This window comes from Apodemus sylvaticus, chromosome 21 (assembly GCF_947179515.1).
Source record: "Apodemus sylvaticus chromosome 21, mApoSyl1.1, whole genome shotgun sequence".
Taxonomy (NCBI): Eukaryota; Metazoa; Chordata; class Mammalia; order Rodentia; family Muridae; genus Apodemus; species Apodemus sylvaticus.
Window position 1 is genome coordinate 9,736,893 of NC_067492.1, and position 21,326 is coordinate 9,758,218.

Sequence of the window (21,326 nt, forward strand, 5' to 3'; positions counted from 1 at the left end):
CAGAAGCTCAAGGCCAGCCTTAGCTAGATAAGAGCCAGCCTGGGCTATATGAGATCCTGTCAGAGACAGAGACAGAGACAGAGACACTGATGGATTCATCCAGATCCTAACCCTGGGTGTATGGCTGACCTTAGCTGAGAACAGGGTCTTGGTAGATATAATCAAGCCAAAGTGAGTTGTGCTGAGCTTTTGTGGTGCAGGGAAGGAACCCAGGGCATGCCAGTGATAGTGTACTGAGCTCCGCCCTGGTCCATGTTAGAGTCTCTGGACTGCCAGCTTGATTGGACAGAGGAATCAACAGGAGATTAGTAATGCAAACCTCTGGGTGTAAGAGGACTGACTGAGGGGTGGGGGGGGGGGAGTAGTGTCACCCCAAAGGGCCTAGATGGAATGAAAGAGGAGAACCAGGAGCACCTGCCTGACTCCCTCCCTCCCAGATTTCTGCTGCCAGGAGAATTTCAGGCCTGCTGCACCTTCTGCCACAGTGTCTGGCTCACCACAGGAGCAAGGTGACTGTGGCGGGAGGGGGGGGTCAGGGGGGCCCTTTGAAACCTTGAGCCAGCCAGGTGGTGGTGGCTAATCCCAGCACTCTGGGAGGCAGAGGCAGGTGGATTTCTGAGTCCGAGGCCAGCCTGGTCTACAGAGTGAGTTCCAGGACAGCCAGGGCTACACAGAGAAACTCTGTCTCCAAAAAACCAAAAAACCAAAAAAAAAAAAAAAAAAAAAAGAAAGAAACCTTGAGCCAAAAGAAATTATTGCTCCTTGCTCCTTGCTTCCTTCCCTCGTGTGTTTTGTCACAGTGACTAGACGCTGATAAGCAAGGTCAGCGTTGGGGACACACTCTTACTTAGACAAGCTACTGTGTGTAGCCCAGGCTCTCAGCTGGACAGACCCAAGCCCTCAGCAAAGAGGGATGCAAAGGGGTCTCCATGTTCTATACAGTGCATCCCCTCCCCCCCACACCACTGCAGACCCAGTTTGGTGGGGCCAAGACGTTTCTCCCCCATCCCTGCCTGCCCTGCAGCACGCCACCCGCTCTGCTGGGGAAGGGACCTGGGAGCCTGGGCCACATACCTGACCCCGATAGTGAACATGCTGAGAAGGGGTTTCCCTTGCGCCCAGCCAACCAGCATCAGGAGACCTGCAAGAGAGAACAGCATCGGGGTGGGCTCCTGTGTCCCCAGTGCCTCACTGTGCTTATAGCAGCTTCCTGAGGGGCCCGGCCCTCTGGGAACTCAAATCCTGGGACTAAGGAGTGGCCTCAGGAGCTTGGCGGCAGGGCTGGAAAAGGAGGATAGCCTTGTATGCACGGAGCCCTGGTCCAGCCTCTGGAATTGGGAGATGGGGGGAGTAGTTCAAAAGGAATTAAACTGGCTATGTAGGCATGTTGGCTCATACTTATAATCCCAGCATTCTGGAGGCTGAGACAGGAGGATAGCCATGGGTTTGAGGTCAGCATGGACCTTGTTTCAAATGAACAAAACCAAAAAGGACCCATATCCACCCATCTTTTTTATTTAAAGAAAACACATTCTATTGGGAAATAAAATCCTGTTTAGATTCCCCCCAAGCTTAGGATGAGACATTATCACCAGTTCACGCCGCCGGTCTCATTTACATTCTGCTACTCCTCTGAGGGCTGGGGCAAAGCCTCTGTTGCTTTTTTCTTGCTTTTGTTTTTTGGTGTTGGGGATGGATCCCAGAACCTCACACACACACACACACACACACTAGCAAACTCTGTACCACAAAGCCACACCCCAACCCCCCTCCCCCCGTCACTGTTTATTAAATATGTCTTAAGTCCTTATTAAATTTCCTCTTCCTCCTTTGCCGATCAGTTATCAAATGTTTGCTAAGCACTAGGCATTGTTCTGGGCCCTGGAGGTGTGGGGAAGAATTGGCTTGAGTCACCACGGGGTCACCAGTGAACAAATTCACAAGATGTTCTAGCAATAAAGAAAAGGACTGAAAGACCTGGAGTCTGGGCCCTGTTGTCTGTTGCCCTCTCCCCCTCTCCACTGTCCACCATGCCTTTCTCTTCCTGAATAAAATATCTCTACATCTCTCCCCATTCACAAGCTTCTGGTCCATTGCTTTGTTCTAGGATACAAGAACCTGGAGCTCTGCCAGGTGGTGGTGGCGCCTTTAATCCCAGCACTTGGGAGGCAGAGGCAGGCAGATTTCTGAGTTCAAGGCCAGCCTGGTCTCCAGAGTGAGTTCCAGGACAGCCAGGGCTATACAGAAAAACCCTGTCTTGAAAAAACAAAAAACAAACAAAAACAAAACAAAACAAAAGAACCTGGCGCTCACAGCAGGTACCTTCCCTAGTTGGAGTCTTTCCTCTAACAATGATGTTACAGGATCCGGAAAGACCATTGAGGTTGGGCCCCTTTTCTAATGGCTCTTTCTTTATCGCTTGGTAGAGACAGGGCATTCTGATCTGCTCCATAGCTGAGACGATCACAGGTCATTCTCTCTTCCCTTATGGGTTAATCCAGCCAGATCGGTCAATAACCAGCTAGAGACCACCCCTAGGAAGTATGATTCACCAGAAGTCCTTCTAGGGAGGTGGGAGGAATAATTTCCCCCTTAAGAACATAATGCACAGTTCTTCCCTGGAAGATGCCCTTCCAGAGTCCTTCATAGAGCCTCACGGGCCAACTCTGATGAGCTGGCCCCATTTCTTTGTCCTTGTAGGGATAATCTCCTGTGTACTGTGTGGAGGCATCGCCTGTCAATAAAGAGCTGAATGGCCAAGAAGCTGAGGCAGGATTAGTAGGTGGGACATCCCACGGGTGTGTGTGTGTGTGTGTGTGTGTGTGTGTGGTGTGTGTGGGGTGTGTGTGTGTGTGTGTGTGGTGTGTGTGTGTGGTGTGTGTGGTGTGTGTGTGGTGTGTGTGTGGTGTGTGTGTGTGTGTGGTGTGTGTGTGGTGTGTGTGTGTGTGTGTGTGTGGTGTGTGTGTGTGTGTGTGTGTGTGTGGTGTGTGTGTGTGTGTGTGTGTGTGTGTGTGTGTGTGTGTGTGTGTGTGTGTGTGTGGTGTGTGTTGTGTGTGTGTTGTGTGTATGTGTGTGTTGTGTGTGTGTGTGGTGTGTGCATGTGTGTGTGTGTATGTGTGTGGTGTGTGTGTGTGTGTATGTGGTGTGTGTGTGGTGTGTGGGGGTGGTGTGTGTATGTGTTTGTGTTGTGTGTGTTTGTGTTGTGTGTATGTGTGTGTGTGTGGTGTGTGTGTGGTGTGTGTGTGTGTGTGGTGTGTGGTGTGTGTGTGTGTGTGGTGTGTGTGGTGTGTGTGTGTGTGTGGTGTGTGTGTGTGTTTGTGGTGTGTGTGTGTGGGTGTGGGTGGTGTGTGTGTGCTTGTGTTGTGTGTGTTTGTGTTGTGTGTGTGTGTGTGGTGTGTGTGGTGTGTGTGTGTGGGTGGGTGGTGTGGGGGGTGGTGTGTGTGGGGGGGTGGGGGGGTGGTGTGAGGGTGTGGGTGAGTGGGTGTGGGTGTGGGGGTGTGTGGGTGTGTGTGTGGGTGGGTATGTGCGGGTGTGAAGATTGAGGAATTCTGGGAAATAGAGAAGCGTGAGAATATTTCCCTACCTAGCCTCTGAGGAAGCAGACATATGAACTACTCTATGTCTAGCCATGGGGCAGACATAGAATAGTATAAATGGATTAATGTACATTGTAAGCTAGCGGGGAACAAGACAGAGTTATGGACTGGGCATTTTTTTCCATAATAATAATCCTCCCAGTTGTTATCCTGGAACTGGGGCGCCGGTGGAAAAGCCCAGGGTTACAAACTCCAACTCAGAGAAGTGGCTTTTCCTTTCTGTTCTTTTTTTTCTTTTGGGTATTGACTAAAGCCAGAACATGTTTTCTCTAGTGCTTTGGGCTTTCTCGTGAAGCTACCCCTGACCCTGTCTCTTTCTCCATACAACTGCCCATTGCCCTCCACGGCAGAACATTCTGGTCTAACTCTAGAAAGCCGTGGATACGTGTTTCTCCTCCTGCCCCCTTCTTCTCTCTGAAAGATGTTTAATTATTTTCTCTCAAACTCTAATAAAAATGTCCCCAAGCTCTCTTCCAAGCTTATTTAAAATTTCTTTTATTGCTGGGGGCAGGGGACAGGGAGTTTGCCGCATGCCTTTAATCCCAGTACTTGGGAGGCAGAGGCAGGTGGATCTCTGTGAGTTCAAGGCCAGCCTGGTCTATAGAATGAGTTCCAGGACACAGCCAGGGGTACATAGAGAAACCCTGTCTTGAAATAAATAAATTAATTAATTAATTAATTAATAAATAAATAAATTTCTTTTATTAATGAGACTAAGAACCCAAAGAGAGGACCCCAGTTTCAAGTGCATGGTGGTTTGAAAATGGTTGGTCCAGGGAGTGGCACTATTAGGAAGTATGGTCTTGTCGGAGGAAGTGTGTCACTATGGGGGTGGACTTAGAGACCCTCCTCCTATCCACATGGGAGCCAGTGTTCCCCTGGCTGCCTTCCAATCAACATGTAGAATTCTCAGCTCCTCCTGCTGAGACCATGCCTGCCTGGATGCTGCCTTGCTTCCTGCCTTGATGTTAATGGACTGAACCTCTGAACCTGTAAGCCAGCCCCAGTGAAATGTTATCCTTTAGAAGAGTTGCCTTTGGTCATATCTCTTCACAGTAGTGGAAACCAAACCCTAAGTGGTGTATAATGTGTGGCGCCCAACACGGAGCCCTGACAGTTCATCAGCACGGCCCTGCTGGGTCTGAAGAACCCATCAGGTACCGATGTCACTCACCGATGATGCCAAAGGAAAAGACCGTTAGTTGCTTGCCCAGTTTGTCCATGCTTTTCTGCAGCGGAGTTTTAGGTGTCTGCAGGTTGAGGAGGAGAAGAAGGAAGAGGAGGGGTGGAGGGACCATGGTTAGAAACCTTGGGTATCATGCACATATATTTACATATATTTGATAAACATGGTAAGTTTTCTTTTTCTTTTTCTTTCTTTCTTTTTTTTGTGTGGCTGTGTGTGTGTGTGTGTGTGTGTGTGGGAGTGTTGAGGCACACATGGAGTTCTGAGGATAATTTTCAGGAGTTGGTTCCCTCCCATGTGAGAGTCATCAGGCAAGCACCCTTACCCACTGAGCTATCTCGCCGGCACACATGCTAAAACGATAAGTATGCTCCCAAATCCTGTGTCCTCCGGCTTTCTGTAGGGGAGCAGGGCTGACTCTGGCTTAGAACAATTCTGATGGAAGCTGCGGCTGGCCACTCTCAGTCCCACTGCCCTCCCTCTTCTGCCTCCCCGCAGCCCCATAGCCCCTGCAGCTCCCGGTCTGGAAGCCCTGTAGCCCCGGACCCCCACCCCACCCCCAACCCGCAGCCCCAACCCGCAGCCTCATAGCCCTCACCTCTTCTGCCCGCATCATCTTGAAAACTTCTCCAAACTGAGACTGCTCCCCGGTTCCGATCACAACTCCCTGTGTGGAGGAGAAAGGACAGTAACGCAGGGCCTGGAGCTATAACTGGCAGGTCCCCGGGGACTCTGTTTACCTGACCCTTCCCGCACTGCACCAGTGTCCCCATGAAGACCACGTTGCTCAGGGTGCTGAGATCCCCACCGCCAGCCAATGGGCTGTCTGTTTTGCTGCATGGTTCCACTTCTCCCGTGAAGCTGGATTCGTCCACCAGGAGGTCTGTGACCTGGAGGGGGGGGCGGGAGGGGGGAGCAAAAGGTGAGACCCTCGGATCCCCTCTCGCAAGTCTCGCACCCCTTGTTTCATGCTGTTTGCAATGACAGAATTAGCAGGAAACGCGGCTCAGCTGCTCCTTGGGACACTTCTTTGCCTCTCACCTGCTGAGAGAGCCAGGTGGTAACCGAAGGCTCCACTCTGAATGCAGAGTGAGCTTCCCCAGGGGTGTGTGTGTTGCCGCTGAGATGTTAATAGGGTGGGACAGACCAGTGAGGTGGTTCAGCAGGTGAAGACACAGGGCAAGGAGAAAAGGCCCTAGGAGGAGGCCGGGCAGAAGGACACACCTGAGCTTAGACCTCAGGATGGAAGGGCCACTGGGAAACAGTCCCAGCAGCACCCCTGGCCCCTGCAAGGAGACAGTAGTACCTTGGGGTGGAGCCTGGCCTAGAGGTCAGCTTGGGCCTTTCCTGTTCAAAACAGCTACTTCCTGTCCATTTAACCTTTAAGGTCAGCCCCAAAGTGGTTTCCTCCAAGGAGCCCTTCCTGCCCTCTGCAGGCAGGGGCTGGGCTCTTGGGTACCAGGCCTTTCAATCAGACTTTCTCAACAGCCACTGAAAAACTACCCCCAAGGACAGGCTTAGACATGTTCCTCTGGGCTGTAAACCCAGGAGCCCAGGGTTATGTCTGTTCTCTGCTGTTTTCTTGGCACCCAGCACAGAGCCCTGCACATAGAAACATAGGTCAGCTGGGGCTGGCAGTGCCCGTATGCCATCCAGAACTTGGGTGGCTAAGGCAAGAGGACCAAAAGTTTAAAGCCAGCCTGGACAACTTAGTGAAACCTGTCTCCAACTAAAATGTGAACCGAGGGCCAGAGCTGTCACTCCAGGGTTGTGTCATTCGGCGGATGTGGGCTCAGCATGCACAAGGCCTCGGGTCCCCCTACCTCAGTGTTAGAGGGCAGTGGGTACAAGGGCAGGGCTCTGGAATGGATCCTCCCAAGGCACTGACACCCACATCTTCAGAATGTACAGATGTGTTTCCCAGTTTAGCAGAGGGAACGTGGCAGGTATGATAGGCACTCTGTAATGGGGAGCTGATACTAACTCCCAAGAGAGAGAGGTGGTACCCCAAGATCCTTGAGGAGGGCAAATGGTCAGAGAGGGGCTGAAAGTTAGAAGGAGCCATAAGAAATGCGGGGGACTGGCACCTTTCATCACTGGGAAGCTCCTGGTCTCTAGAACTGGAGGAGGAAGGAGGAGGGAAAAGGGAGGAGGGAGAAAAGAAGAGGGGGGAGGGAGGAGGGAGGATCATGCCTTGTCAATACTGAATCCCGGGGATTGTTACAGCAGCTGCTGGCGCCTGGCAGGCAGAAGGGACATAGAAAGCCAACTGGCCATGAGAAGGACAAGAACAGCTCAGGTTCAGGTTCAAAGCTACCCCGAGGGCCACCTCGGGAGGCTGTACAGCTCTATAGGCGATGAGGAGCTTCTAAGAGAGACGGGCTCCTTAAGTCCACACATAGCCACCCCAGGTAGTAATGCTGGGGCAACGCTCTAACAAATGTGCCGCTTGCAGCTTCAGCTTGAGTGGACAGAGTCACAGAGCGTGCAGACAAAGCCAAGATGGCAGTACCATCACTAGGGAGCCAAGCTGGTGGCTACACCACTGTGCACAGGGCTCTGGTGGCCTAGAATCCAGTTTGCAGTCTATGATCATAGGTGAACACCAGAGCGTTTGAATGAAGAAGAAGCAGGCTGTTGCGGTGAGGAGGACTCAGTCTTTGGGGATGAGGCAGGGGTTGGGTGAGGAGAGACATGAGCGAGTCCAAGACAGAGTTGGGGTAAGTAGGTCACATGATCCCAGTGTGACCAAGGTGGCTGTGCTGGAGATGGGGCCCACGAAGGCGCCCTCCTCTCCCTGGCCATCTATGTGCTGCTCACTATCCTGCAATCCTGTCCTAGTGCTAGGACCTCTTGATAAAGCTTACGTGGAGTTCTGACAATTCGGTTCAATTGTCTTCACTCGGGACTCCACAGCGGGGAAAGAATAGCCAAGACTTTCGCCTCTGTTCCCACGCTGGGGAACAGACGGTAAGGCTTTGTCACACCATGCAGCTGTGCACAGGCTATTGTGGGTCCTGTCCCCGAGGCTTCTGAACCTCCTGTTCCCGGAACTCACTGGTCAGGGCTGGCCACTCCCAAGTCTCGGAGCTTAATTGCTGATAAAGATTTTCTGCCGTGAATCAACAGAGCTATTGATTGTCCCAGGGAGCTGCAAAATGCCAATGGTGGGGCACAATGGTGTCATCTACCAATACGTGCAGGTGTTACTAAAATGAATACAAGGCTGTGTGAGCCGGCAGCAGCAGTCAGAGTGATGCTTAAACTGACTGAAAAGCCTGAGGTCTACTCAGGGCTACACAGCTTAAATCACCCAATACCTGCTGTACTGGCTGGTTTTGTGTCAACTTGAAACAAGCTGGAGTTATCACAGAGAAAGGAGCTTCAGGTGAGGAAATGCCTCCAGGAGATCCAGCTGTGGGGCATTTTCTCAATTAGTGATCAAGGGGGGAAGGGCTCTTGTGGGTGGGGCCATCCCTGGGCTGGTAGTCTTGGGTTCTATAAGAAAGCAAGCTGAACAAGCCAGTAAGAAACATCCCTCCATGGCCTCTGCATCAGCTCCTGCTTCCTGACCTGCTTGAGATCCAGTCCTGACTTCCTTTGGTGATGAACAGCAATGTGGAAGTGTAAGCAGAATAAATTCTTTCCTCTCCAACTTGCTTCTTGGTCATGATGTTTGTGCAGGAATAGGAACCCTAAGATACCTGGGCTATTACAGGTGGTGGGTTACCTGGTCCTCACAGTAATCTGAACAGTGTGTGTAGAGTTATGCAGTGAGACACCAGGGCAGGACTCAAAGCCCAAAAGCTCCCCCTGCTTCTCCCACAGACTGAATTTCTTACGAGCCAGCCAGTGTTTCCTCGGTTCTGTATCCTCAAAGCTACTTAATCCTCCTAACTGCCCCAGGCTGTTATCACCTCCTATGTTACATTTAAAGAAACTGAGGCATGAACATGGTGGGTAAGCAGAGAAGTCCGGGTTACTTACACACTTGGCATTTTAGGTGTTGAGTTGAACACCAGGCTCATGTGCTGCCACTCTCATGGCTGTGCCGCTTCTCTCCCAAGAGCACTTGCAGCAGAAAGAGTGCCTCATCCTCAGAACTCCATGGATGAACCTCTCTCAGTCACTCGCCTTTCATCTCAATGACAGACCAAGCAGTACTCACCCATTCTTGGGAGAGGCTGTCACTCACGTGACTGCCACCCAGTCCTTTCTCCAGAGTGTAGCATCATCTCACACAGCATGGTTCTACTAGATGGTAACTCTGAACCTTCAAGGTGTGAGAGGAGACCGTTTCACTAGGGTCACCAAACCAGACCTCTGCTCACTTGATGGTTCTCTGCCTCAGTTTCTCTCCTTGCTATGATGCAGCCCATAGCCTTCAGTCCTGCCCTGGATGATTTTGCCACTGTGATCTGATCTGTAAACCACATTCCCTGGGTGAGGGAGTAGTTTAGTTGGTAAAAGGTTTTCCTTGCTAGTACAAGAATCTGATCTGAGTCCCAGACCCACGTGGGAAGAAAAGAGAGAAGACAATGAGAAGGAGGAGGAAAAGGAGAAGGAGGAGGGAGGGGAAGGGGAGGAATACAAAGAAAAGGAGAGGGAGGGGAAAAAGAAGAGGAGGAAGAGAAGAGGGGAGAGTTAAAAGAGGAGGAGGAGGAGATGGTGGTGGTTGTGGTGGTGGCGGCATTACAGCAGTGTGCAATGGAAATTCCAGAGCTAGGGAGACAGACAGGCAGGTCTTAACTGTTCAGCCAATTGAGGCTACTTGGCGAGCTCTGGGCTCAAGGAACAGTGTCTGAGAAATGACACTCAAGGTGGTTCAGGAGCCTCCATGCTCACACGCGCGCACACGCATGCGCATATACACACACACACACACACACACGAGCTTGCACACACAATGCACAGAATCCCTAACCAAGACGTGTTAGGCCTGTGCTGGCTGCCCCCCACCCCGCCATGGGGCAGTGTTCCCAGTCCCCTAGATACTCAACTGAAAGAACAGATTATAATAAATAGTCTCTCTCTCTCTCTCTCTCTCTTTCTCTGTCTCAAGAGAGAAGACAATTACTAATATCTTTGGACCATTGTTGACTATGGGTAACAATCTGGAATGGAAGCCACACAGCCAAGCTGTTCTAGAAGAATAAGCTTTTTGGTAATGGTAGATTTGGGGGGTTCTTGTGCCCGCACTGCCTGTTCATCAGGACTAGCTATTATATGTAGGCTACAGTGTCAAGAGGTGCTCACCTCAGTGAGTCGGATGTCAGCAGGGATCCGGTCTCCCATGGACAAGGACACGATGTCTCCTGGAACCAGGTCTCGTGCGAGCATGTGCCGGAGCTTACCATCTCTCAGGCTGCATGGGAGAGGAGACAGCATGGTGACCCCCGTTCCACACCCTTTGACAACTGGATGAACAGATCGACCTGGCATTTTTTTGATTGCAGGCAAACTCTCGAGACTTTACCAGTCCTACTTTTAAACTCTTGTAACTCAAAATACTTTGGGGAGGCATATGACTTCTGAGGGACCCTGGGTCTCCTGAGAAATTGAGGCTACTGCTACTGACTTTGGAAGGTTCAGTAGGCAGAGGCCATCTAGTCTGTGGCTTCCAAATGGCACCTGGGAAAACACACTTTGATGCTGAGAGAGCATACTACCCTGACTGGGAGGCCCGGAAGGAAGGATGCCATTGGGTGGAGGGGCAGCTTCAGGGCCAGATAAGCCTGGCCCTCCTGAGTGCATGGTCACCTATGACTGACTGGGCACAGACCTCTACAGCAAATGTCCTCTCCTCTCGTTCCCCTAGCTCAGCAGCTAGGGAGAGTTAGGACAAGCTCCCTCTACCCAAAACCCTCCAGTGAGTGAGTTCTCATGACCTTGGAAGCAATCCCCACAAAAATCTGCCATCTGATCCACCTCCTACTACTCCTGGGTCCACTCAAGCCTCAAACACACCCCCTTTCGTGGCCTTGGGTCTTTGTAGACCTTGACAGACAGGGTGGGAATCCCCTTCCTCTGGCAGGAGACTTAATTTTGCTTACTGTTTATTTAGCTAGCGGGCCGTACCTGGGTATGATCATCAGAGTGCTTCCATCTTTGCCTGTGACATGCTTATGAGACATGAGGTGTTGGCTGGAACCTGTGAGAAAGGCTTCCTTGCCCTATATGCACAGTCTCTTCAGTGGGACCTTTATATATTTGTGACCTTGATGGCTAGAGCTGTGGCAGCCATCTTGGCACCTCTAAGGAAGCCAGTCAGAGGGAGGAAGCCAAGCCCAAGCCCATGGTACCACGTTAATCAATCCTCACTCTGATCCCTTGCTATGCCATGATATCATTTCCTCATGTCCTATGCAATTAAGTTTTCCATTCTTTGTAGCCAAGAACACCAGGATCACTCCTGCTGTTCCACGGGTCCTTCCTTCAGTGGCCTCCCTGCCTCCAGTGTTCTGTCAGGGCCAGCCACATGGTAATACTCAATGCTGCCCTTGTTTTCCCCCTCCCCCGCCCCCATCACTGCCACGCCCCTGCGGGTTTTTCTTGGTTTGATGGTTTGGGCTTTGGGAAGTGGTGAGCATCTGCTGCTTTCCCAGTCATCCTGTCTCTTGGCACACTACCCTGTCTCTATCACGAGAGGACCCCGAGCTTTTGGGGACCCACAGCCCCCCCCAACTCCTCCCACCAGGATGATCTCATCGCTGTGCACCTCATTGGGTCCTTGGCCCAGATTTGAAAGGGAAACTGTCTCTGAATTGGCCTCTGGGACTATCGGTAATATACCCTACTACGAAAAGGTCAAGATGTGGTATTTAAGCATAAAGTTCAGTCATCATTGTAGCTCACTCATTTCTGGCTGCTCAGATGATAATGTCACCTCTCTGGGTTTCCGATGGCCTTGTACTCCAACCAGTGGACCCAGATGGTCATTGTCCCTTGCAGCTTCTGGAATGTTCATCCTACCTATGGGTCCGTATCTCCCTCTCCATCCCAACTGTGCCCCTCTTCCTTGCATCTGTCTGTTTCTCTGTGTCTGTCTCACATACACCTCATAACTGCTAACACCTTGGCAGACCAGCCAGACCCATGCCCCATGAGGCTTTCTCCCCACCCAAAGCCCCAACTCATGTCGTGCGTGTTCCTGAAAAATTTCTGGGCAGGCTCAGAGCCAAGCTGAGTATCTGAGTCTCCTAACATCTCAGGGCGCATGGAGCCTCTAGTCCTCGTTTTGAGCAGCACAGGTACTGAGGGGACCCAGCCACATGTGGGACTCTCAGTCAGGTCTGTGGGTTGGCGAAGGATCCGTCTTTCCTGAACCACTTCAGTTCTGGGGGTAGCCTGTGAGTTCTACACGATGCCCTTGGACGCTGGTCCCAGAGCCGGAAGATGGCTCAGCAGAGTCAAACCTGTCTGAGTTTGACCCCTAGAAGTCCATGGCAAGAGAGAACTGGCTCCCCCAAGTTGTCTTCTAACCTTTCACATAGCACGGCATGCTCCACTGATACAAATACACACAAATAAGTAAATGTAAAAAACATGTGGTTGGCTCCTAATGCATTTAGATTCCTCTCTGTCCAAGCATCCCTTCTCTCCCACATTCTCATTCTAATAAAATCAAATCAAAGAACAGAAAATGAGGACCTTGGCCTCTCAGTCAGCCATACGTGGAGTTCTTAGAAACCATGGCTATCAACCCCACACTGTACAGAGCGGGTTAGATGATACTTCTAGAAGTTTCTACACATGCATGTTGCATGAGGTTGAAGAGCTGTGAAGGACAGATGGGTGCTTTTGTTGATTTTGTTATTTTCCTTTTTGAACATCAGTGATGGGAGCTGGGAACAGAAATGGCAGAGGAGCAACATGTGGGCTGGCCAGAGGCTGCCACCTGCTCAGAGCTGCTGACCCCAATCAGAGAGAGAACACCCTTGTGGTAGTTTGAATGAGAATGGCTCCCATAGTCTCCTATGTTTGGTCTTGTTGGAGGAGGTGTGGTCTTGTTGGAGGGGTGTGGTCTTGTTGGAGGAGGTGTGGTCTTGTTGGAGGAGGTGTGGTCTTGTTGAAGGGGTGTGGTCTTGTTGGAGGAGGTGTGGTCTTGCTGGAGGAGGCATGCCCCTGGGGTTTTTCCAAAAGCCCACACCCTCCCACTCGGCTGGCTGGCACTCTTGCACACGTACTCTCTCTCTTCTCCCCCTCGTGATTGTTTTCTCAGTGTCTCAAATGTAAGCTCTCAGACACTGCTCTGGTGCCACGCCTACCTGCCCCGCTGCCATGAACCCTGCCACCATGATTATGAAGCCCCCTCCTGAAACAGTGAGCCCCAACAATCTCCTCCTTTATAAGCTTCCTTGGCCATGGTGTCTCTGCACAACAGAACAGGGCCTAGGACCACCCTCCACATATAGCCATGCCAGAGCCGCACCACGCTCTGCGGCCCGGGCCGGCTTGACTTCATCTTGGCACTCTGGACCCCTCTCTCCAGGCAAAACTCAGGGTTTTCTGCTTTATTTTCCAGGTTCTTCCTCTCACCCCCTGCCAAGACAAGTTAGTCCCTGATGCCAGAGCAGATGCCCAGAGAGGTGGAGCCTCCTGTCTATGGTCGCACAGCAAGCTACCACCAGGGCAGATACCAGGTCTCCTTGTCCGCCGTGAGACCGAGAGACTGCGCTCCTCATGCCACACCATGACGGTGACAGCATTGGCCAAGCATCTGTCAGACCCGTTAGCATAGTCAACAGCTCCTTCTGTGGACCATGGGCTCCTGGAGGCCCCGACTTACCAATTGCACTCTGGAGGTACCAGCTTGGTGAGCTCTTCCAGAGACTTCTCCGACCTGTATTCCTGGCAGGAAGCACATCAGATGTGCTGTTCAAGGGTGGGAACCCCAACAAATTCCCGCCAGGGCCCAGCTACTCCACCCAGATGGGACTCGGGCTGTACGCACCTGGATGAAGCCAACAGTCACGACGATGAGAACGGCCTGGAAGACAGGGGTGCCGGGAGGGAGGGGGATGAGAGCCCTATTCACAGTGAGGCTCTGGCTTCACTGCTGGGACCCAGGGACTCTGAGCACACTGCACTCCAAGCCCGGTGGTGCAGACCTGTGATCCAAGGCCTGTATATACTATATATAGAATATATAAACCATATATATAGAATATATATAAGCCATATATATGTATACATATATAAGCCATACATATATAAACCCTATATATAAACCATATATGTATGTGTGCATGTGTTGGTTTTGTGTGTCAACTTGACACAAACTGGAGTTATCACAGAGAAAGGAGCCTCCCTTGAGGAAATGCCTCCATGAGATCCAGCTGTAAGGCATTTTCTCAATTAGTGATCAAGGTTGGGAAGGCCCAGCCCATTGTGGGCAGTGCCATCCCCAAGCTGGTAGTCCTGGGTTCTATAAGAAAGCAAGCTGAGCAAGCCAGGAGAAGCAAGTCAGTAAGAAACATCCCTCCACAGCCTCTGCATCAGCTCCTGCCTCCAAGTTCCTGCCCTGTGTGAGTTTCTGTCCTGACTTCCTTTGGTGATGAAAAGCAATGTGGAAGTGTAAGCTGAATAAACCCTTTCCTTCTTAACTTGCTTCTTGGTCATAGTGTTTTATAAAGGAATACAAACCCTAAAGGAATATATATATATGTATAAAATATTACATATATTGTATGTGTGTATTTATATATACACATATGTGTGTATAATCAACCATATATATAGAATATATATCTCAACCATGTATATTGAATATATATATATATATATATATATATATCCCACTACCACAGCCATGCCTTCACCTGGACTGTCCCCCACCTTTTTTTTTTTTTTTGAGACAGGGTTTCTCTGTGTAGCCCTGGCTGTCCTGGAACTCTGTAGACCTGGCTGGCCTCAAACTCAGAAATCCACCTGCCTTTGCCTCCCAAGTGCTGGGATTAAAGGTGTGTGCTACCACTGCCCGGCTTCCCCTCTTAAAGCTGGAACCAAAACGACCGACCGGACCGACCGCATGTCACAACACAAACACTACACTCAGACCTCATGGGGAGGGGAGAAGATGGCAAACAACCTACCCCCAAATGGTGCCTGAGAAATGAGGCTGTCCTTTAGCCTCTGTACAGGTGTACACGTGTGTTCCCACATGCATGCATATGAACATACGTAAACCATGATCTTTTTTTTTTTTTTGAAAGACAGCTTCAGCAGACACAACCAGCCCTGAGCATGCCAGTCTGGGAGTGGAGGCCGCCCGTCACTCACCAGGGCAATGCTCACGGCGTCCTCATACTCTTTGGTGAGGACGCTCACCACGGAGGAGCCCAGCAGCAGCAGGATCAGGGGGTTCCTGAACTGAAAGACAAACAACAGAATCTTAGCAGAACAAGAGGCAGCGGAGGTTCCTCCCTGCAGCAGTTGGGCACCTCAGACCTTCAGGTGAGGCCAGGTTTCTAGTCCTCCCTATACAGGAGACCTGCTCAATCCGTTGTTCCTCCTCTGTCGGTAAGTCCACCACTGACAGACTTGTGGGCTAATCCTGATACCATCCTTACCCAGACCTGCCCTGACTTTGAGTTCTTTGTCTCGCCTGGCCACAGATCAATCCATCAAGGATCTCTTTAGGATCCACGGTGAATGCCCATCCTGGCTACCACTAGCAAGCACTCCTCTCTTGCTACAATAGACCCCCAACCCTGTGCACCATAGTCAACCCAGCCCTGTGATAATATCTGGGGACTCTAGTGATGTTCCTTTTAGCCCCCACATGTCACTGCATGTCACGTAGGCACTGAAGTCCCAAAGACCTCTCCAAAGAATTTTCCATTAGTGCTTTGTCTGTCAATCCTTCCCTCACGATGACCCATGCTGCAGAGAATGCAGAGGGAGAAGAAACACACCGAATGTCAGAGAGCTGAGCCAAGGAGATCAGGGAGAGCTTAAAGGACCAACAAACGTATATCTCTGCCTCTGAGCTTCCCAGTGGCCAAGGCACAGAAGGAAACATGTCCAAGGACACAGGTCCCACCCCCCACCCCGGTGAGAAGCACCGCAGTGTATGTTGGTGAGAGACATGAAGGGGCTGAACCCCCACTATCACCCCTGGAGCTGTCATGTTTAGCCTTTGTGGGAGGACCTGGTGGTTTGAGGTAACTCAAGCAGCAGGCCTGAGTGGCCCTACCAAACACCTTTGCCACACCAGAGCCACAAAGACACTTTGACCCTACCAGCCCATGACAGCTGGGAGGTGACAGTCCTGAGGTCACAGGCCTCACCTAGCCTGGATGCCACAGTGTTTTTGTGATTCAGTACAGGCTCCAGTGGTGTGATATGGTGGACAAGAACTCAGGAATCTTGTTCTCTCCTGCCTGTCTCCACCACTGACTCAGTCTGCATCCACCTCCGTCTTCTCCCAGCCTCTAGTTCCTAGTGATTAGGAATGCTGTCTGTCTGTCTGTCTGTCTGTTTTTTTTTTCCTCCTCTCCCCTCCCATTCCCTCTTTCTCTTTCACTTTTGAGATAGGGTCTCCTTAGCTCAGTCTCCCCTCAGACTGGCCACACAGTCAAGGATGGGTTTGAATTCTTTTTGTTTGTTTGTTTGAGACAGGGTTTCTCTGTGTAGCCCTGGATGTCCTAGAACTCCCTCTGTAGACCAGGCTGGCCTCGAACTCAGAAATCCGCCTGCCTCCGCCTCCCAAGTGCTGGGATTAAAGGCATGTGCCACCACTGCCCGGCTGGGTTTGAATTCTTAGCCCTTGGCCCCAAGTGCCTGGGGTCACAGGCTGTGCCTGGCTAATTTATATATCTCTGGGTCAGCATCTCACTATCTAGCCCAGGCTGACCCAAGACACACAGCAGTCCTTTCACCTCAGCCTCTTGACTGTTGGGATTCCACGTAAGAGTCTCCATGCCCAGTTGCTTCTGGCTCTTTGGAATCACGGCATGAGAATAGCCTGTCCAGGGCTCAATAAGTGGCCACTGCCCGTGGAACCAGGCTGATACGATAGTATTTAGTATTGGCAGAATGGAGAAATATTGGCTGTGCAGCCCCAGGAATGGTTCCTGACCCAGCCGGAAGTTTCTCCTCCTTGCCAGGGCTGCAGGGAGGGAGGATGGGAAGGGATAGGAATGAGCCTGTCCTTTAGAGAGAATCCCACCACACAGTGGAATGCTTTCAAGCTCTGCAGTTGGGTCTGAGACACATGGGGTAGAGGTCTGCTGGCAAGGAGAAGGAACCTGACCCCCATAAAGCCTAAGACCTGCTCCAAAATACACAGATTCACCCGCAAAGCTGCAGTGTGCTCACAAGGCAAAGTCAGAGCGTACAAACGTCTCCTCTCTAGACCCCACCATGTTCCAAAGATTGTCATAAGTCATTTAAGGGGACCAGCCACCCAAAGCTGTGAGTACACAGGTATTGTTCATACCCTTTCTGAGACTCAGAAGCCAGTCCACTGGTCACAGAAAACATAAAGGAGGGTCCCCCCTGGTTGCCTCACCACAGTTTAGTGGATGTAAGAAAGGGATGAATGTATGGAGGATGGACAGAGAGAATCTGTGTGCCCGTAGGACCACAGACTCCAGCCACTTTCCGTAGGTGTGTCCTTGAACTTATAGAGGGAGCCTTCAGAGTAAGCAGAGGGCTCCAGAGGAAAAGACAGGGTGAGCACCAACGGGGCAGAGCTGCCTGAGCCCCGGCTGGTCTGAGCCTCCATCCTTAGACTCTGACTTCCGGCAGCCTCCACTGCCTGGACAATGACTCTTCTGGGTTTGGCCAGCCCCACCCCTGTACCAATGAACCAGTTTGGGTGCCACATGCGTCAGTGCAGGGCACTGAGAACCGGGTAGTCTCTTGAGGCACACTCCTTCTTAATTCTTTCTTGGCTTGTTTGCCAGGATATCCCGAGTCTCTCGTTGCTTCCTCTGGCTAATCTGTGTGCCAGGAGGAAAGGCTTCCTGTTCCTCAGCCGCACTCCTCCACACCTTTACAAATGGCTTTAGAGGGGATGATAAAATAAGTTGACATTACTTATTTACTTACCATTCGGCGTGCTGCCTGGCGTGTGGCAATTGTTCCTAGTGCCCATGATTGCTAATAAGGGTTATTATGGCCACTTATATATTTTTGGTTTTGTTTTGTTTTGTTTGGTTTGGTTTTTTGTTTTTGTTTTTGTTTTTGTTTTTTCTGAGACAGGGTTTCTCTGTATAGCCCTGGCTGTCCTGGAATTCACTCTGTAGACCAGGCTGGCCTCGAACTCAGAAATCCGCCTGCCTCTGCCTCCCAGAGTACTGGGATTAAAGGCGTGCGCCACCACTACCCGGCTCACCTATATCTTTAGTCACCCATGCAGGGTTCCTCCCGGAGGCTCAGAGCATCCAGAAGGACAAAACTGTTTATCTTGAAACTTATTCATCCCACACCCCAGGTGCAACCTGTCCAAGGACACCCAGGATCAATATTTAAAGAACGAATGCTTGCCCCGCCCTTCCTGGCCAGTGCCCCGAGTGACCACAGAGGAGGATGTCAGCCCCTACCTGATCCAGGTATTTCTTCCACACGGGTTCAGTGTTATCAGTGACAAACTCATTCCAGCCATGGACCAGCCTGCGCTGGGCCACTGAAAAATCTGACAGGCCGCTGTCCAGGTCCACCTAAAAGGAGATAGGAATGAAGGGTGAACGCACTGCCAGGCCCAGTGGGGGCCAAGGAGCCAAGTCACAGGTGCCTGGTGAAAGCCAGCCTCTTCTGGGGTGGGGTGGGGACTGGGAAAATGGGTGTGCCCCTGGAAGATACACTCTCCCCTGAGGAGTCCGCATATAAGATCCCATAACTCAACATATCCCATAACTCCTTGCCAGGTCTGATATATAAGGGATATGTCCTTACTGACCAGGTTGCCTCCGCAGGCCTGTTTATGACCTTCTCTTAAACACTCGGACTGATGCTAGTCACACACACACACACACACACACACACACACACACACACACACACACACACACAAGGGCTTCATACCCATTTCCCCGCCTTCCTCTTGCTCAACTTCAGAGGATTCTGAATGTCTTATCACTACCGCTGCATTACAGACCACGGGTCCCACTGAATCCAATCACGTTCCCCAATACAGCTGCCAAAAATACATCTTCATTACGGATGACACATACTTTTGTTTCATATGGGCTATTGCAATTGGGGGGTGAAAAATCACTGCCAATCAGGTTCTGGTTCAATATCAAACCATTCCCAATGTAGATGTTGACTATGACGATACTGTTCCTTTATAAAACAAACGGGGGGAGGGGCTGTGAGACTCTAATGGCCTAGGGTTACAGAGGAATGGCTCGATCCCGGATACCAGGAGTTGGCTATCTCCCGCCTCCCAACCTGGCATCGTAAACCCGGCTCCCCCACCATTAACCCTCGTAAGAATTAATTACCCTGCCGGTTACCAGACTTCATTCTCCATTTGACCTTATAAAATTCCCCTCTCCACACATACACTCTACAGCCCCCGAGTCTGTAGACTCAGCATCTTCAAACACCCTTGCCCTGGCCAGTGGTACACACGCCTTGCTCCACAGAGACCCTGACCACCTCTTCAGGCTGCTCCCAGTGTTGTTCTTTGAACACACACTCACTGCCTGCTGTGATCCTGCCCTGCGTTCACCCGTACCCGGCTAAGCTTCCCTGCCTCCAGTCCAGCTTGGTGTGCCTTGGCCTGGCAACCCCAAAGAAGAAGCAGACACTTGGCACCTATGCACACAAATCCCCCCCAACACACATACATCCTGATACCCATGCACAGGTTCACATCTGCCCATGTAATACATATATGCATGCACACACACACACACACACACACACACACCCCTATATACACATGCAAGTCACACATATGTGCATGCACACAACACACACAAACATGCATGCACATGTGTGTACATATGGTGTCATCACTCTGCCTGGTGTTCCAAGTCACATAAGCCGAAGCTATGATGTTGGTTCCATCCTGTGGCCCCAGAGGTTGGACTCCTAGGCCAGCTAGAGGTAGTTGGCACCTGCCTCTCCTCCACTGCTCACAGATTCTAAGTCCCTCAGACACTCGTGAGAATTTGATGTCTGTAGCTGGCGTCTCCGCGCCATAAAGGATGAAGAGTGAGAGGCAGGCGTGGGGAAGAGTTTGAGCCCGGATGACAAGAGGAAGCCAGGCCGAGCAGTTTCCTAACAGTGCTGCTCTCTGTTCCCCTCATTGCCACAGGAGCAGTGGGTGGAAGGACTCCCGACCTCTAGCAGGGGCTGAGTGGGCTGGCTCCTGGGACAGCTGCGCTGCTGACTGAGATTTTGTGTGGAAACCTGAATCATTCCACTCCCATAGCTTTACGGTGTTTTCTCTCAGTCTACAAACCAGTTCACGATGGTATGGGCTGGCTTATCTCGTTAACCTGACAGGACTTGGAATCCCCATAAAAACACTCTGGCTATGTCTACGAGGGCATTTCCAGAGAGATCTAGCCGAGGTAGGACCCACCCTGAATGTAGCTAGCACCGTCCCATGAGTGGGAGGCCCTGGTGAGCATCCGACTCTCTGCTTTCTGGCTGCAGATGTAGTTGCGACCAGCCGCCTCACGCTCTGTCTCTCTGTCTGCACTATCCCTGGAAGTGCGAGTGGGTGTAGCCCCTCCTGTAAGCTGCTCTTGGGAGGTGTTGTTTTCTCAAGACAGTGATAAGGAAAAGACACAGTTACAAAGCTCTTACGTGGAAGGCCCTGGCCAGCTCCTCTTGGCTGTATTTGCACGCTTCTCTGGGCGGCAGAGCTGCGACAGTCTTCTCTCTCTCGATGGCTTTCAGCTCACACTGCTCATCGATCTGTGGAGAGAGCAACATGGCGGGTGAGCACAGGACATCTTGCTAGGAGGCCTCTGGGAAAGCAGGGCACATGTATGCAACGTCAAATACAGGTGCCAACCCACAAGACCGCGTCTATGTCAGGAGACAGGTGGCTTCAGTCCCCAAGCTACCTTACCAACCACCCAAAGTGGTTGTTCCAATGTGAACTCTGCAGAGACAGTCGTGTGCCCAGCACACCCCCATCTGTGCTTTCTCTCCATGTCAGTGACCATGTCCCGCATGCCACATGGCTCTTTCTACAGGCACTCAAATCTCCTCAGCACGGGGAAATTCAGCTCCTAGATGTCCTGCTAGGGGCACGCAGAGTTTATTTATAGTCATTGCCTATTACTGACACATCTGTCTGAAAATAACTTTTTTCTATCATCATCATCATTATTATTTTGTGTTTGTGTGTGTGTGTGTGTGTGTTGGTGATCTTATATGAGTATGTGTGTATGGTAAGTGTATGGTATGCTTTTATTATTATATTCTAGTGTGTGATGGCATTGTGTGGTGATATTGTATGAGTATGTGTGTTTTGTGTATGGTATATGTATGGTTATTATATTTTAGTGTGTATATAGTATGTGTATGTATAGTGTGCACATACATGTGGTTAACATATGGTATTTTCCATC

General features: G+C 51.0%; 1 protein-coding gene across 1 annotated transcript in view; it reads right to left on the reverse strand.

Annotated features, from left to right (window-relative positions):
• Atp2c2 (ATPase secretory pathway Ca2+ transporting 2) overlaps positions 1-21,326 on the reverse strand; it is a 60,533-nt gene that overhangs the window by 20,100 nt on the left and 19,107 nt on the right. The window contains exons 2-11 of the mRNA XM_052167356.1: positions 20,554-20,664; positions 18,333-18,449; positions 15,064-15,153; positions 13,736-13,771; positions 13,571-13,632; positions 10,039-10,147; positions 5,523-5,672; positions 5,381-5,449; positions 4,771-4,846; positions 1,075-1,141 (exon numbers count right to left, since the gene is read on the reverse strand). Of these exons, the coding sequence (XP_052023316.1) occupies positions 1,075-1,141; positions 4,771-4,846; positions 5,381-5,449; positions 5,523-5,672; positions 10,039-10,147; positions 13,571-13,632; positions 13,736-13,771; positions 15,064-15,153; positions 18,333-18,449; positions 20,554-20,664 (887 nt within the window). The remainder of the gene's footprint in view (positions 1-1,074; positions 1,142-4,770; positions 4,847-5,380; positions 5,450-5,522; positions 5,673-10,038; positions 10,148-13,570; positions 13,633-13,735; positions 13,772-15,063; positions 15,154-18,332; positions 18,450-20,553; positions 20,665-21,326) is intronic.